This window comes from Desmodus rotundus, chromosome 3 (assembly GCF_022682495.2).
Source record: "Desmodus rotundus isolate HL8 chromosome 3, HLdesRot8A.1, whole genome shotgun sequence".
In the NCBI taxonomy this organism is placed as follows: domain Eukaryota; kingdom Metazoa; phylum Chordata; class Mammalia; order Chiroptera; family Phyllostomidae; genus Desmodus; species Desmodus rotundus.
The window spans coordinates 47,152,814-47,171,009 of record NC_071389.1 but is presented as its reverse complement, the minus strand read 5'-3'; the positions used below and the strand labels follow the sequence as shown (position 1 = coordinate 47,171,009).

Genomic DNA, 18,196 nt, shown 5'->3' with positions numbered 1-18,196 from the left:
AGTGAAGGACATGCCTGTGAAAAAGGCAGGATGCATCCAGGGAACAGGAGTAGTAGCGTACGGCAAAGAAGGCAGGATACACTCTAAGACGTCAAGGCTGGACTGAGCCAGATCCTGGACTGTCTGTTCTTGAAACATCTTGTATATCATCTGAGGAGTCTATGTGTTATTCTGCAGGTAATGGGGAGCAAGTCAAGGTTTATGGCCTGGAGCTGGATTTGATCAGTGTCCTATTTAAGGAACGCAGCTCCGATGGCATTTTGAAGGATCAGTATTTGAGAGACAAGGAAGGGAGAAGTAAGGAGGGAGTATATACAATAACCTAAAGGAGGGAAAGTGAAACCCGAAGGTCCGAAGGAAGGCAATGGAAATAAAATTAAGGAGTGAAAAGGTCTTGTCCAGTTGGAGTTGATGTTGCCTCATTGTTTACGGAATTGTGTGAAAGACTGTTGGCCCATTCTGACCTCAAGATTCTATGAGTTGGTCTCCTCTGACCCCAGAAGAACTCTAAATTGCAGAAGAGAGCATTTCCCCCAACTGTAAGTACATATGAGAATGCTTCAGATGTAAATCTACATATCTAAGAAGTGAGATCTTCTCTCCCACTCTGGTTATCACATCATTTGCAATGGGGATAATTAGATCTATTTACTAGAGCACAAACTAATTTTGGTTTTTTGATGAATTTCCAGTATGGAGACATAGTAATGCTTACCAGGGTAGTCTCCCTAAATAGGAGACCTATACTTGTATTCTATAGGAGAATGAGTTTTAGTTTCTGTTCACTTAGAATAAGAATTTAATAGACAATTAAGAAGTAAAACTATGGGAAAATTAAAGAAGGAAAGGAAACAAGATAATCAAATGACATGGTACAGAAGATACTGAATTGCCATATTAAAATAGAAGATATTGACTTGCTGAATAAATTCTCATAGTTTCCCAAAGTTGCAAGGATTTAGAGTAATTGAAGAAATATACTGTGAAAGAAGCAAGTAGGCCATCATATACATGGACACCATTGGCGATTGCATGGTGGCAGGTATGGCAGACAAAACCAAAATGACATACAGATGGAGAACATGTATTTTGGAGCCCTTATAGATAATCTCAGATATCTTATCCCTAACTGGTAAGTATATCATTACTTGTATTTATTTCTTTTATTTGCCAAACATTTATATGTCATTTACGTTTACTCAAACCTCATAACAACCCCATAAAGATAGGTACTTTTATTATTCCCATTTTACAGATGGGGCAACAGAGAGGTTAAGCAATTAGCCCACAGTTACACAGCTGGTAAGTAGCAGAGCCAAGGATTCAAAACCAGGTATCCTGACTTCAGACTTTATGTTCCTAACCGGTACATATGCTGTTTGATGATGGGAGAGAAAGTAATGTTTTTTAATAGTGTGGTTTGATCTAGAAGGACCTCAACAGGACTCTGTCAAAGATTTGTTTATTCTCATAAATGTAAATGCAAGCTAAAAGCAATCATAGCACTTACAAGTGTCCATTTCCTTTATTGCTAATAGTTAATTAATTATTCAGGTTGTTAGGTATTAGGGATGCAAAGATTAATTAGATGTGGTTTCTGCCTTCAAAAAACACATAGTATAGAGGGGGAATAAAACAAGTATATGAAATGCTTCAGTAGAGTGTGATAAATTCTAGAATAGCAGTATACATAGCCTATTATGTGAGCACAGACACTGGACATTTAAATCAGTGTATGAGGGAAAATTTCCCAATGAAAGTGTTATACTTATGTTAGGTCTTGAAGGATAAATAGGACTTACATACAGCATTGTAGGCAGAGGGAATGGCCAAGACAAAAACAACAGTGAAGGAAAACATAACACATTTGAGGAACTGCAGATTGTTCATTAAGACTAGAATATCAGGTATACAAGAGGAAGAGGCAGGTGAGGTTAAAGACTTAGGGGCAAAATTATGAGACTTGAAAAATAAATCAAGGAGCTTGGCCTTTGTTCTGAATACTGTAGGTAGGGGTTGAAGCTTTAATCAGAGAGACATGTGAAGGTATTTTAAAAAAAGTAATTCAGACGAACGTGAAGGATAGAATGGATCAAATGTATAGATATATTTTTAAACTATTGCAATAAACCAGGTAACAAGTTATGGAATCCTAAACTGAGGCAATAGCAATGTGAATGGATAAGAGGAGAAAAACTAATGTAAATAGATATGTTTGATGTATTATATACAAGAGAAAGTGATTATGTATGTTTAGGAAGGGGTAAGAGGGAGTTTTCCAGGAGAGTGTTGGCCAAATCCTAGTTTGGGGAACAACTGCATTATAATGGCTTTAAAAATATACAGCCCTAGTCTTCACCCCTATAAATCCTGATTTGGGGCCTGGGGTGGCATCTGGGAATCTGTATTATCTGAAAGTCTTTGAGTTCATTCTGCAATGTAACTAGGATTGACAATCATGACAACTTCTAAGTTTATGGGCTAGATGCCTAAGAGATAATAAATTTGATAACAAATGTCAAAAGAGATTTTTGGCTGAGGGAGATGAACAATGGGTATACTTTTAGACCTACATTTGGGCTACTTGTGGGAAATCCGGATTGAACTAGGTATATAGGTTTGGAACTCAGAAGAGAGATTATGTTTGGAAATAGATGGTGGTAGATGAAGCCATTGGGTTTGGGTGGTCATCCTGAAAGAATATATAGAATGATGAAAGAGATGGCTGAGCATTTAGGAACACTAGTATTTAGGAAGTGAGCTAAGGAAGAAGAGCAAATTGAAGACACTGACAAGGACTCTTCAGAGAAGGTAAGAAAATGTGACTATTGTCACAGAAACCAAAAGAGGGGAGATCTATAGAAAGGAGTTGTCAACATTAGCAAAAGTTGTGAACATTCAAGTAGGGTAAATAAGAACAGAAAAGTATCTACTAATATATAAGATGGTGACCCTGGTGACCTATGAGAGCAGATTTAGTGTATAGTTTAGGAGGAATGATGATGGAAGGTTGAAAAGGAGAAGGCGTGTAAGAAATTAGAAAGCCCAAGTATAAGCTGCTATTAAGAAATTTGGCAATAAAGGGAAGATGAGCAAGAATAATGGCTCGTAGGGTCAGGGAAAGAATTTTTTTATTCTAGATTTTTATATTTTAGAGAGAAGGGAAGGAGAAAGAGGGAGAGAAACATCGATATGTGAGAGAAACATCGATCAGTTGTCTCTCACATGCCCCCAACCAGGTACCTGGCCCACAACACAGGCATGTTCCCTGACTGGGAATCTAACCGATGATGCCTCGGTTCACAGGCTGATGCTCACCCCACTGAGCCACACCAGCCAGGGCAAGAATTTTTTTTTTTAATAGAAGAGACTTGAGCATGCTAGGGACAAGAAATCAGTGATGAAAAGAGATGAACCTTATAGGAGAGAAGATAACCAATGAAAGTAACTCTTTAAGGAGGCCAGAGTTAGAAGAATCTAAAGTATATTGGCAGGGATTAACTTTGGTTGAGAAAGACAACACTTCCATTAAAATTAAAATATAGGCAAGGTGGGAATGGACACAAATGAGACTTTGGTATTAGAAGTAGAAGTCAAAGAAGTTCTTTCCTGATAGTTGCTATTTTCTTAGTGAAATGGAAGAGGCCATCTGCCTTGCCTAGGAAGATGGGGGTCACAAAGAAAATTGTCTGCCAGGTAACAACTTCCTCAGTAAATTTGATAGAATGCCTAGTACAATGTCTTTCATATAATATTCAATATATTTAGGTACCTAGTAGCCAAACAAACAAATAAATGTTCACCTTTAAATGATAATATATGCTCACAAGAATAGAATGAATGAAGTAAAATATATGCCCATAGAAATAGAAAGTGAAATCAAAGTATGAAATATGCTGGTTTAAAGTAGACATTAAAATTAGAGATTTCATCAAGAGAAGACTGAAATACATAAGACCTTACTGAGGAACGTTTAACATAGTCTTGATACATTTTGCATTAAAGGATTAGTTTTTACTTCATGCAAAACAGTTTGGATACACCATCATATTGGACCTGATGTTCCTTTGCTCTCAGCATTTATTTGAAGAAACACAAGCTAGGCCCTTGGTACCCTTGGTATAATGATAAAAGCAAAAGAGATAGTCTATGGGATTTCCTCATCTCCACTTTCTTTTAGGGCCATTCATCCGTTAGGAACTACAGACACGTTGTCAGAAACCTATGAAAACATTCAAAAACTAAAAAAAAAAAGGTAGTGGTTCCAGAATATGAAAATAAAACCGTAAAACTAAAACTAATAACATCCTGTCAATTTTATAAACTGTCACATTTAGTATTCATAAAGTTGTCATTGACCCTTAAAAATAATTGGTTGGTTTTTCTCACTTCAAAAGAAATTCATGATATGCACAGTGATTTTTCAGAAATCTTATGATAGCTAAATAATTTACTCATAGCAAAATAAGTTTAAATCAAGAACATACAATCATAACTCTGTGTGTGTGTGTGTATGTGTGTGAAATGGGACGATGTGTTGCGTATTAAAATGTCTGGTTCATTGAAATAAGAGGTTTAGGACCTCATACTCTTTAAAAACACCTGCCTTCTGTTTCTCCCTCATAAGTAAACAGTGTGTCCCAGTTGTTTCTAATATAATTTATACCTTCCCCAAACTGGGAACTCATTCACTTTGATATGCTTGTTCTTCCAGTCATATACCATTCTGTCTCTCACTGAAAAATGGAACTTTTTGTCCCCAATAAAGAAACTAGTGAAAAATTTAGGATCTTTGTCAACATCTCTAAACTCATATATGTTTAAGGGAAACACAGAAACTAAAATTCCTTTAGTTGTTTTTAGAATATATGAGAGGACTGGGTCCTGGGTCTGAAAAGACAACTACGTATAATGTTCAGATAATCTACATTCTTCCAAAACCTGTCCCCTACTCTCCTGTAGGAGACCCAGAGAGTCTGAGGCAGTCACACTGTGCGAACACTCTTCCTGCATCTCGCCTTCTGACCCGCAACCTAAGGTTATGTGGTTTATAATAGAGTGTGCTATCCTGCTATGGCCTCCTGGCCCAGAAAAGTTCTTTGTCACATAGAATTACATCATGGGATGGAAGTGGGGTATCTGGATATAGCAGAATGGCAGAGAGCATGCTGGAATGGGAAGGCACTATCAGAGCACCAGGAATTTACCCCCAGGGCAATATATGGTGAAGGAAAAACGAGCTAAAAGAAACCAAGTTAATAAAAAAATAATGTGAGCTTTTGAAATAGGACCCTAAATCCTTGTCTTTTCATGTATCATCATCTTTGTGTGATATTGATTGAATAATATATGAGAGAAACAGCAGAGATTTTTTTTTTGAGCTAGAAAAAACTATGGACATTGATGGTCTTTAGAAACTGATTAATTTAATACTTTCTATGAACCATATGATTTTTACACTTAAATGCCAGTGGAAGCCATTCAATTCACTGAGAAAAAGTATATGTAATTAATAATCATGTACTCAATTTTAAAAATAAATTAACTTGAAGGAGCTTTAGGTTAGTATTCTGATCTTTGCTTCCACTCTGCCCCAGCAGTCTACATTACATTAAAAAGGTACTTTGTGGCTTTTAATATTTTTGGTATGAAAATGGAAATAAATTAGACTAGATCCTGATGTCTAACATTCAGTTCCCCAAACCTAATATGGATCACCTGGCCCCAGATGAAATTTTCAGCAATATTAATTAACTAGAAAATATGAACTATTATTATGGCAATAGGACCTCACCAGTTTGGCTGCTGTTCCTTCTGTGTGACTGATTGCCTTCTAAGTGCCATATTAACAGTCTTGGATCATTGCCCAATTCACTTTTAATGCAGTTGATTATATAAATGTGAACTTTTCACACTTACTTTTATTAAAATCATATCATAATAAAAGACCATAGATATAAATCAAATTGCATATTTTTCAAGTATGCTTCAAATATGAGTCATGTCTGGTTCTCCTTTGGTAATCTTGAACTTTCTTCAACTCATCTTTATCATACATTTAAAAATGCCTGGGGCCCTCACACATCTGGGAGTTCTGATCATGAGACTTTCTGTCTAAAAAACTTGGGCCTCTACAGTTCTATGATTTACTCAATGATCTTTATAGTTTTATTTTTCACCTAAAACAGTAGTATAAAGATGTCTTTTAAATTATGCTTAAGTAATCAATTATATATTTAAATTGTTTTAAAGATTTATTTTTCTCCTTTTTAAATAGGAATGTACTGACTGACAATGGCAGAAAAAATTGTAGAGAAGTTAGATGTTCTAAATGAGTATGCAAAGATACTCTCGGCTAGAAGAATAAAGGTTTGTGAAATAAAAGCTAAAATGTAATTTAATTATTAAGAGGTCATCATTTCAAATGTGAATGATTATTTTATTTTTTTGTTATTATGAAGATATAAATTAATTTTTTAAAATAAGTATATTATTTGAAAAAAATCATCTATGTAAGGGGGGTGCTATTAAGAATAACTAGATATAAGGTAACTTCTAGATAGTTACCATATTAGGTTATGATGTATTTAATCTGCTTAAGATTTTTAAAAATCCTAGGTACTCAAATAGTAACTGTGACTACACCTGTTGTTCTTATCGGTATATTAAACATATTAAAATTTATTTACTTGGTTTATTAAAAAGAAGTGAATATTTGGTACAGTTACCAAACTAGAAATAACTAAAGTTCATAGAAATTAAAGTAAGAAGGTAAGACTCCTATGAAGTTCAATAAATGACGAATAATGAACAATAAATAATTGTTCACTGAGGAATATAGTCCTCAAAAACCAGGTTTTTAACACATATGAGCAATTTAATTTGGTTACACAAAGACTTGCAAAATATGCAACAGTGTGAACAAATAAGGCATAGATAAGAAGAGCACACAGTCTGAGACATCAAGGAAGACACCACAGAGAGGAACTCAAGTGAATGAATATATTTATGAAGGTAGATTGCCTCTATTTGCTTTTTTAATGACCAAAAAAGGAGATAGCAATATGTAAACCAGTTTGGAAATCGACTTTTAAGTTTTTAAATACTTTATTTTGAAATAATTATAGACTTATAGGAAGTTAAAGAGACAGTATAAAAAGCCCCATGTGCCTTTCCCCCAGTTGCTCCCACTGGAGACACCTTATATAGGGCTGTATCTCGACTGTGGTGCTGGTTACACACATCTGTAATGGCGTAAAACTGTGCAATATCAAAGCCAGTATGAGCCATAACTGATATCCACAACAGTGGTATATGACTGTTAATCAGAGTACAAACTTGAGCCAGTTTTCACCATTTTTGACCTGCATTCATTCGGTCATTTGTATATTTAGTTCCATGCAATTTTATCAAGATACAGCACATATCCATCCACACAAAGGAACTCCTTCATGTTATCTCCTTGTATTTGTACCCACGTCTCCACCTCATTCCTCATTTCTGTCCCTGACAATGGCTAATCTGATCTCCATCTCTATAGTAATTTTGTAATTTGGACAATTTTATATAAATGGCATCACTCAGTATGTAATATTTTGACATTGATTTTTCACTAAGCATAATGCCCTTGAGGTCCATCTAAGATCTTACAGGAATCAATAGCTTTATTATTATAAATAATACATGCATTTTATTGCTGAGTAGTATTACATAGTATGGATATACAGAGTTTCAATCACTCACCCATTGAAGGACATTTGGTTGTTTGTAGTATCTTGCTTTTAAAAATAAAGCTGCTAAAAAAATAAGACAAAATAAAGTTGCTATGAATATTTGTGTACAGGTTTTAGAATAAACACTTCTTGGAAGTGAATGCCCAACAGTGCAGTTGCTGGTGCAGTCTCTGTCTCTGAAATTCCACAAGGTCGAGGCCACAGGGTCTGGATCTAGTTCCTCCTCTTGGTGCCTCAGCCTGGAGACTGTCCCAGGAAGTACACTGGGCCACATGCAGTAGGGTTTCCCGCATTTGTTTCCCTGTTCTCAGGGATCGTGGTCCTGCTCTGCTGGTTTTCTAATGCCTGCTTACAGTTGTTTTTATATATTTTGTTGCAGAATAACAGTCTTCAGGGTTTCATAAAGAAAAAGACTTCTGCTGCACCCCTAACATTTGATTTTCAGTTGGAATCTGAAGAGGCTATTATTGCTAAATCCACGTCTATGACAGTATCAAAGAGCACAGAAAACAAGTCACATGGCATTAAAAAAACAAAAAGGTAACCATCATAACTACCTCAAACTTTCAATTTGGAGTTTTAAGGCATTTAGATTTGTCTTAGATTATGCAGTCTATATTAAAAGTCAGCTTTGTCAAACAAAGGTATATTTCATAGTGGTTATGTTATACTAGATAAGCATCCAGAATATTTTTGTGTATAGACTATTTATTATAATACTGCACATGTTGATTACAGATAGTAATTATAATTCTGAACTTTTAAAGAAAGACTTTCCTTGAGCTGTATTATATTGCTGCAAATTAATGTCAGGATTTATTTCAAACTTTAGCCAATGTACTGCTGTCAACTGATGGTTGTTGGCGCCAATTCAGATGCCAACAGGAACCCCAGTATGGTGTGCAGTGAAGAATGAAACTTTATTCGGCGCAAATAAACCTATTGTGAAGCAGCATAGCTGTGGGACAGGGAGGCGGCCCTGGGGCAAGGCGCCCTGGGGCGAGCCCCCTTTCTGGCTAGACAGTTCTGCTCTGGGCTGCGCTGCTCCACGTGCTCTTCTCCACTCTGGTTCTGCAACACATCTTCAGTGTTTCAGCTCCAGCGGGGGAAACAGTCTTCAGGCTTTGGTAGAAAGGGAAAGTGCCCTCTCTGAACCAGAAGGGAGCTGACTTACATAGAGAGAAGTCACTACTCCTGGTCCCTGATTGGTCTGTCCTCATCCAAATGAAGGTGCCAAATCCTAAACGTTTTTTTTTTTCTTGGCCCAAAAGGTACTGTCTTGATTGGTCAGAATGGAGCTGCTCTGACTGGTCCATGAGGATGCTGATGGGGATATAACTGCAGCTCTGGTTGGACAGGGAAATTCCAGTCTGATTGGTTGAAATACAATTCTGGGAACTCCTTTGTAAGGGCTGCTCAGATGGCAGGAACACAGTGTGGTCAGGCAGTTCAGTGCAGGCTTCTCCCTGTATGTGCAATCTGCATGAAAGGCCCCTGTGTAGAAACAGCTGGTAGGCTCTGTTTGCTACAATCTGAGCCCAGTTAGCCACCAGGAGTCTTTCTTAGTAGGTATCTTCTTTCTCAGGGTCTACACTGCAAGAAAAAAAAAGGTCCACCTAGAAAATTAAGGAAGCTTCTTTGTGTACTTGCAAGTAATAGTCTGGATAAGTCATACTTGGTCTTTCACTGGTATTGTATATGTATATAATGCTATATAATTTTTCTAGGCATCAGAAATGTAAAGAGAGTCCAGACAAAAGAAATACTGAGATGTAGAACCAATAGAACCTCTTGGAGTGTCTCTTTTCTCCTGGCTCTTGGCCTCTTAATTTGTTACTGCTTTTAGGTAGTTCTTAGGTGTCTTTAAACAAATATTTTAACATTTTTCCACATTTTTTAGTTGTTCTCAGGAGGATAGCTGATCCAAACTACCTAGTATTCTATTTCCAGAAATGAGACGTAAGTTGCTGTTTAATGTAATACTAGATTTTACTCATACTTGAATAATTCTCATTCTGATACAACTTATTGTTGTTTCTAGGGTTCTAAACCAAGTTCAAATGAAAAATCCTTGCAGATAACTTTTGCTTATCTTGGTACAATAGCTTTGCTATCACATACTATTTTAATTTTCATTTATTGATTTTCTTCTATAAGTATTCATTAAGTGACTATTGTACTCTGAAGATACAGCAGCAACAGGGGAATATACCTGTGTATTAAAGTTCAGTGTGTGTGAGGGGGGAATTCAGATAAGTGAATAGGCAAACACCAGTTGCTACAGAGAGATTCCTAATGGGAGGATCTGTAAAAGTTTTCTAGAGGGGATGGCAGCTCAGATGAAACCTGGGGAGTTAGTGAAGAGGCAAAAGATTTAAAAGAGGAAAATGTGTTCCAGGCCAAGGCAACAATATAAACTGAAAGCCACAGAGAGGCAAAGGAAAGCCTAGTTAATTTGAGGTACCAACAATAGTTCAGTGTCACTGGACTTGAATGGGATATGCGGTAGAGACTAGAGAGGGACCTAAAGAAGCGAAGCTAAAAAGGTAAGTAAAGGCCAGATCACCAAAGGCCAGGAAAGAACTTTGGACAATCTCCTAAACCAGTATGGGGCTACTAACGGGTTTAAACAGGGCAATGCATATTCAGATTTGAATTTTAGAAATATCATTGAACAGCAAAAGAGGTCGTTTAAAATAATGAGGGCTCCCCAGAAAATCTGACTTTTTACTAAATTCATATTATCTCCAGAAACTGCCTCTTCCAGGAAGCAACTCATCTTGTAGTGAGTCCTTTTCTAGTCATAACAGAATGATTGCTTAAATAACAAAGCATGAGGCAGAAAGTTGCTATCTTCATATCACAAATAATATGCTGGTTATGGTTACATCAGTTTAATTATATAGATTCAGTTCCTCCAAATCTTGAGATGGATGGAGCTCCTGGACTTACAAACTACTTTAATTATAACTAAGATACGAGTCTCTATTAGTGCTCACAAAACCTCACTGCAACACTGAACAAAGATGTCAGTCTAACTCACACCACTTTCCAAGTTTTTGATTCAGTGGGTCTTGGCAGGGGCCTGATAATTTGCATGTTTAGTAAGTTTCCCGGTAATGCTGCTGCTGCTGCTCCTGGTACCACCCTGTGAGGCACTGCTGCAGCTTATGTCCCATTCTAACCATGCTGCCTAATACCAACATCTGTTCCATTCCTTTCCATTCCTATGATGCTGAACATCATAGCAACATTCAACCTGGAGCTGACAGATGAAACCTGCCCAAGTTAATTTGTAGCTGAGCTTTGCTTTCAGAGTAGTAATTTCCAACCCAACTGCACATTAGTATTACCTGGGGAGTTGTAAAATAATTGGATTCTACTTTAATTGGTTTGGAGTTCGGCCCAGGCATTACTATTTTTAAGATCTCCCAGATGATTCTTATATAAAGATAGGATTGAAAACCATTAAAATTCTTTGTCAGTGACTCCCAGAGACATCTTTTCTATGTTATTGTTAGCTCTGGATGTCTGCACTTTTCTTGGGTAAATGGTAACTGATAAAGGTGATAGCCTCTATTACCTAGAAATGTCTTCCTAGGATTACTTTTCTGAAAAGCAGGGAGCTTTATAACCTTTCAAAAATATCTGTTAGTCCTTTGCTTTTAATTTGTATATAGTTTTAATATTTCTCAATAAACACCAAATATACTCTTCTCTGCAACTTCTTGTAATTGGATCTTTTACAAAAGGGGCATACTCTTTAACAAAAGTTCCTTTAAAAAATTACTGTTATAAAAAAATTTAGGCTTCTGGTCAAGATGGAGGCATAGGTAAACATGGCTCATCTCTTTGCACAGCCACAGCAAAAATTACAACTAAACTACAAAATAACAATCACCCAGAATAGTCAAAAATTGAACTGTATTGAAGTCAGACAACCAAGGAATTAAAGAAGTCACATTCATCCAAACTGGTTGGCTGGAGGTGGGGGGAGCGACACAGAGATGTGGAGATGTGGAATGGGCTGGTCCCACATCCACATGTGGTGGATAAAAATCACGAGGTATACCTCAGGAGGAAGGGATCACAGGCCCACACCAGGTCACACAGCCTAGGGTGATTCTTGAAATCAAGAATCAAATCAAGGATTTAGAACATAACAAAAAATGAACATTCAACCAGAACAGCAAGAAGAAAAAAGAATCCAAAAAACAAGGATAGGCTAAGGAGCCTCTGGAACAACTTCAAATATATGAACATTCAAATCATAGGGGTGCTGGAAGGAGAAGAGAAAGAGCAAGAAATTGAAAACTTATTTGAAAAAATAATGAAGGAAAACTTCCCTAATTTGGTGAAGGAAATAGACATACAATTCTAGGAAGCACAGAGAGTTCCAAACAAGATGGACACCAAGAGGATCACAACAAGACACATCATAATTAAAATGTCAAAGGTTAAAGAGAGAATCTTAAAAGCAGCAAGAGAAAAGCAGAGAGTTACCTACAAAGGAGTTCCCAAAAGACTATCGACTGATTTCTCAAAAGAAACAGACTAGAAGGAACTGGCAAGAAGTATCCAAAGTGATAAAAAGCAAGGACCTACAATGTAGATTACTCTATCCAGCCAAGCTATCATTTAGAATTTAAGGGTAGGTAAAGTGCCTCCCAGGCCAAGTAAAACTAAAATAATTCATCATTACTAAGCCATTGTCATGTGAATGTTTAAGGGACTTATTTAAGAAAAAGAAGATCAAAACTCTGAACATTAAAATGGCAACAAATTTACAACTATCAACAACTGAATGTAAAAATCAAACTAAGCAAACAAGCAGAACAGGAACAGAATCATAGATATGGAGATCATTTGGAGGGTTATCAGCTGGGTGGGGAAACAGAGAGAATAGGGGAAAAGGTAGAGGGATAAAGAAATACAAATTGGTAGGTACAGAATAGAAGGGGTTGTTAAGAATAATATAGGAAATGGTGTAGCCAAAAAATTTATATGCATTAGCTATGGACATGAACTAAGGGGGGAGATTACTGGAGGGAATGGGGGTGTACTGGGTGAAGGGGGACAAAAGGGAGAAAATTAGGACAACTGTAATAGTATAATTGATTATATGTATATGTATATATTTTTGTGGGTAGGTAGCAGTTTAATAGAAAAGGGAACTTGCATACAGTGCTTGTCTTAGACATTGCAAGATGAATAGATCTCTGCATTCATCCAACAGAGTTTTAAAAGTTTATATAGAAACCTTAACTGTGTTCAGTCACATACTCAGTCCACATAGCCTCAATGATGCCTTACTTTCTCAAGGCTATATCTTTGGAACAGCTCCCACCGTGGGAACAGTAGGCAGAGTGTACATTCCAAGGACAGAGGAGGAGGTAAGGAGCCTTCGATTGCCTGGGTCCAACTCAACTGTCAACCAGCAGTCATGTCCTCTTGTTTACTTCCTCCAACAATTTCCCTGGCTGGTGTGGCTCAGTGGCTTGAGCGTGGCCTGCAAACCAAATGGTCGTCAGTTGGATGCTCAGTCTAGGGCACATGCCTGGGTTGTATGTAAGCCAGGTCCCCAGTAGGGGGTGCGTGAGAGGCAACCACACTCTGACGTTTCTCTCCCCTTCTTTCTCCCTCCCTTCCCCTCTCTCTAAAAATAAATAAAATCTTTCTTAAAAATTCCCTTTGATTTAACATATGTATTTTTTTAAAGAAAGACAAAAAAATTTTTAAAGAGAGATGAAGTGATTTCTTTATTAGCTGAGCATTCAGTAATGAATTATCATGTGAAAATGCAATTTTACCATGAATAAAGTAGTAAGAAATAGAAAATAACTTAGAGGCAAGAAAGATAAAGAATATTTTTAGACTTAATAGACTCTTCTCATTAGAAGAATTTTTTCCTAAAAAATATTCACACTGATACCTGTCAAAATACTCCTTTTAGAAATATTTTTATGACAGAAGGATGAACTTACACACAGAAAACGTAATTAAGTAGGGATAGAGAATGCAGTTGTAGCCTACAGTGTAATTTAATTGGTTAAATTCCTTCTTCCTTTAATTCAATACATGTCTTAAACTGCATGACATGAGCCTGGCATAGAGATTAAGAGGATGGCATTTACCAGTTGCAGGTTCATATCCTAGTTTTGTTTCCTACTAGCTGCGACCTTGGGCAAGTTATATAACCTCTTTGTGCTTCAGTCTCCTCATCTTTTACAGTGGGGATAATAATAACATGTATCCCATAGAGTTGTCGTGGGACTTAAATGGATTAATATATGTGAAGAGCTTAAAATTGCCCATACGGTAGCACTCAGAACAACAACAGAGACTGATTTCTCTATGACCGAAGGGAGTTAGACTTGCCAATACCTGGGGGAAGAATATTACAGGCAGCGGGAAGAGCAAGGGCAAAGGTCCTTAGGTTGGAGCTTAAGTTCCCTTTTTTCAACCAAACAGCTGGAAAATTTACTGTGCCTCCACATGGAGGTGAGGGGTGGGTGGAAGGGCACAGAGACAGGCCCGGAGGGACAGTCAATGGAAATTCCTTTACTTAGAAATATGAGATTTGGTGGAAATTTTTCTGTCTTGCAGTGAGAATGTTAAATTTTATTTCAGTGTGACCGGAAACAATGGAAGGGAGATGACAATCACAATTATATTTTACAGGTGTCACCATGGTTGTTGGGGGCAAGAGTGATAGTCCAAAGAGCAGACAGAAGGTTAGAGGCCTACAGTAGTTCAGATAAGAGATGAAGGGTCTTCAACTAGAGTGGAAGTAATAAGGAAAGAAGTGGTTGGATTTGGAATGTATTTCAAAGAAAGATCTAGTGAGATTTGCTGACAGATTGGGGTTGGGGAATGAGAGGAAGAAATCAAAGGTGACTGCAAAATTTTGGGCCTAAGCCACTGGTTGAATGGAAATGGGGAAGCCTGTAAGGAACAGATTGGGAAGGAGGTGAAAACAAGAATTTGTTTTTCAATATGTTAATTTTCAGGTGGCTATAATATATCTAAATGCAGAAGTCCTGCAGCAGTTGGAAGTATAAATTTGGAGCTCAGGGAAGAGTTTGGGGTCTAGACTATGCATCTGGGAACATCAGCCTATAGGTAATATTTAAAGGTGTGGTACTGGGTGATGTCAACTATGGATGAGTGTCTGAGGTCTGAGGACAAAATCGTAAGCATTTAGATATTATATATAGCATGAATTATATACCATTAACTTTCTTACATACCATCAATAGTGAGTTAAAAAATTCTGTGGAAAAAAATTCCTGTTTACATTACATTTGCTGTGATCTGGTATCTGGACTGATCCTAACTCCATGTTCCACCACTTTGTCTCGAGTCTGGCAATGGCCCCAGTATCTCATTTAACAATTTTCCAGCACATTTTTCTAAAAGGGTTAATTAGCTCCTGAGCAATGGTTTCCTGAGGTACCGTCAATTTTATGACAACAGCAGTTTCCTGTCTCTCTACTTCAAATAAATATCACTAATATATTTAGCTCCTGCTTAATCAGTCCCAATCTTTTACATTTTTTACTATATCAATAAAACAACATCCAAATCTTTATTAATGGGACTTCAACACATTTTTCATATTTATTTTTTAGAATGGTTTTATAAACTTTCTGATTATTTTAATTGCATTAATTTTATTTCTTCCAGGTATGTCTCCTATGAAAATAAGCCTGAACCTACAAAGAGTAATTTAAAAAAATCAAATTTAAGACCACACTTTGTGCCAACAAATATAAGAAATCAAGAGGGCAAAGCAATAGGTAATGCTTTGTGTAATGTATTTATTTCTACTTTGATTTATTAATGAGTGTTTTTATTATACACTTTAGTATTTATTAATTTGTATTTTAAAGTTTCTTGATAAATTGATGTCTCTGTTGAAAGCATTTGCTTGAAAGTGTATGGGTTATAACTGCAGTGTGAAAGATTTTAGTGAGCTATAAAAAAGAATTTCTTAAGAGGAAGAGCTGTTAAATATTAGACTATATAATTTATATAATTTAAAAACTGGGAATATATTTGTATGTTTATTTATTTTTCTAGAAAGAAAATCTCTGAGTTTCCTTTCAGTTCAAGCCTAAGAGTTCCCTTGTTGTTTTTTTTTAATCAATCAAGTATAGACATCTTGCTTAAGAATCTTACTTTTCAGTCATGTGATTAATTAACCCTTGCACTATTACCCATTACATGGTCAATTGCTATAAATAACCCATGTGTGCTTCAAAATAATGTATATTCTGCAGTTGTTCAGTGCAGTGTTATATATATATATGTAAGTATATATCTTTCAGGACAAATTTGTACATTGTGTTTTTTAACTCTTCTATATCCTTACTGATTTTTCTGCTTGCTTGTTCTGTCAATTACTGAGAAATTTTAAACTTACTGTCTTATTTATAGAATTGTCAATTTTTGCTTTACATATTTTTAATATAGTTTAGGCCATGTTACTAATTGCATAACATTTTACAATTATTATATATCTAGTGAATCGAACCTTTTTCATTTTAAAATGATTTTCATCTTATCCAATATTACAGTAGTTACACAGCTTTCTTTTGGCTAACATTTGTATGGTATATCTTTCTCCATTATTTTATTACCACCTTTCTATAACATTATGATCTAGATTTATCTCTTATAAACATCAAGTTGCTAGATTTTAAAATCTATTCTGGTAATCTTTGTCTTTGAATGGAGCATTTAGTCCATTTATACTTAATATAATTAGCAAAATCTTTGGATTTAAATTTGCCATCTTAATTTGTTCTTCTTGTCTCTCCTGTTGACTCTATGCTTCTTTTTCTGCTCTCTCATGTCTTCTTTAAGATTTAATTAAAACAATTTTAAACTTTTCTCCTTTAGTAATTTGGAAATGATATAATCTCTTTTCTTTAAATTATTACACTAGAAATTACAATATGCACTCTTTCAAAATCTAATGTTACCCTCCTTCTGGACAATAAAAGCATGTTAGAACACTGTAATTATTTTACTCCCATACTGAGTTTTACATTATCACTAAACTCCTAAGTCTCATCTAGATACCATCTAAATCAAATATAGGTGAGACTCAAGGTGAGTCTCCATCCTGAAGCAAAATTTGTCTCCAGCTGTAAACCTGTGAAACCAAGCAAATTACGTGCTTCCAAAATACAAAGATGGGCCAGACATAGGAGAGACATTCCCATTTTAAAAGAGAGAGATAGAAACAAAGTAAGGGGTGATGGGCCTCAACCAAGTCTAAAACCTAGTAAGGCAAACTTCATGGGATTTTAAGGCTCAAGGCTAATTCTCTTTGGCTCCATGCTCTCTCTTCTGGACCCACTGGGGCCGAGGTTGTGCCACCACAGCTCTGCAGGGTGGAGTCACAACCCGCACCCCCACCCCCATCCCAGAACGCTGCTAGGCAGGTATCCCATTTCTACAACTTTGCCCAGTAAGAGTCATATCCCCAAGGCTTCAGGCTGCCTACCCTAACGCTTTCAGTGGAAGCTATCAGGCCTGTGGCAACTGAGAAAGTGGCCTCCACTTTAGAAACTGAAAAGGTGGCCCTGAGTGTCTGGAAATTGCCTTCACAGTCATTCTTCCCTTGTCTTGAAGCACAGCACATGTTTGCAACAAATAGGTCTATGGTCCCATCCTGTGAAACCTACGAAGTCCAGTAGTCCTTCATTTTATCTCGTCTCCATCCACTTCAATTCAAACTGGCAGTGTCTCTGCTGGGGTGGCTGACTAGGTCTGTGGTTCACACCAAAACCAACCTCCTTTCCAACAGCCAGTCTCTCCTACCCTTAGTATTTTCTTTTGAACATACTTTCTCATTTTTTGTAATATGGACAAGCTGAGAATTTTCCAAATTTTTAAGTTCTGGTTCTTTTTTGCTTAGCAATTTTGTCTTAAATCCATTTCGCTCTTCTCACATTTTACTACGATCAGTAAGGAGAGACCAAGCTGCTCCTTCAATACTCTGCTTAGAAATCTGAGCTAACTCTTCGATTTCATTGCTCACAAGTTCTACCTTCCACAAAAAACTACAACACAAACACAATTCAGCCAAGTTCTCTGTTACTTTATAACAAAGATAGCCTTTTCTCCATTGTCTGATAGCATGTTCCTCATTTCTGTCCAAGACCTCATCAGCATGGCCTTGCCCATCCACATTTCTACCAGCATTTCTGCACATGATTCTTTATGTGTTCTCTAAGAAGAGGGAAGTTTTCTCTATAGCTCCCCCCTTTCTTTCTTAGTTCTCACCAGAATTGCCTTTAAAATCCCTTCATGGCCATACTGGCTCTTTCTAGCATGGACATCAAAACTCTTTTTGCCTGTACCCATTACCCAGTTCCAAAGCCACTTCCATATTTTTAGCTATTAGTTTCAGCAGTATCCCACTTCTCGGTACCAATTTTTCTCTTAACTCA

At 36.6% G+C, this 18,196-nt stretch overlaps 1 protein-coding gene across 1 annotated transcript in view; it reads left to right on the top strand.

The window, feature by feature from the left end:
- The first annotated feature begins 1,253 nt into the window (after positions 1–1,253).
- Positions 1,254–18,196, top strand: part of C3H1orf141 (chromosome 3 C1orf141 homolog) — a 34,313-nt gene continuing 17,370 nt past the window's right edge. The window contains exons 1-4 of the mRNA XM_024565338.3: positions 1,254–1,302; positions 6,278–6,369; positions 8,113–8,273; positions 15,420–15,532. Of these exons, the coding sequence (XP_024421106.2) occupies positions 6,295–6,369; positions 8,113–8,273; positions 15,420–15,532 (349 nt within the window). The 5' untranslated portion in view covers positions 1,254–1,302; positions 6,278–6,294. The remainder of the gene's footprint in view (positions 1,303–6,277; positions 6,370–8,112; positions 8,274–15,419; positions 15,533–18,196) is intronic.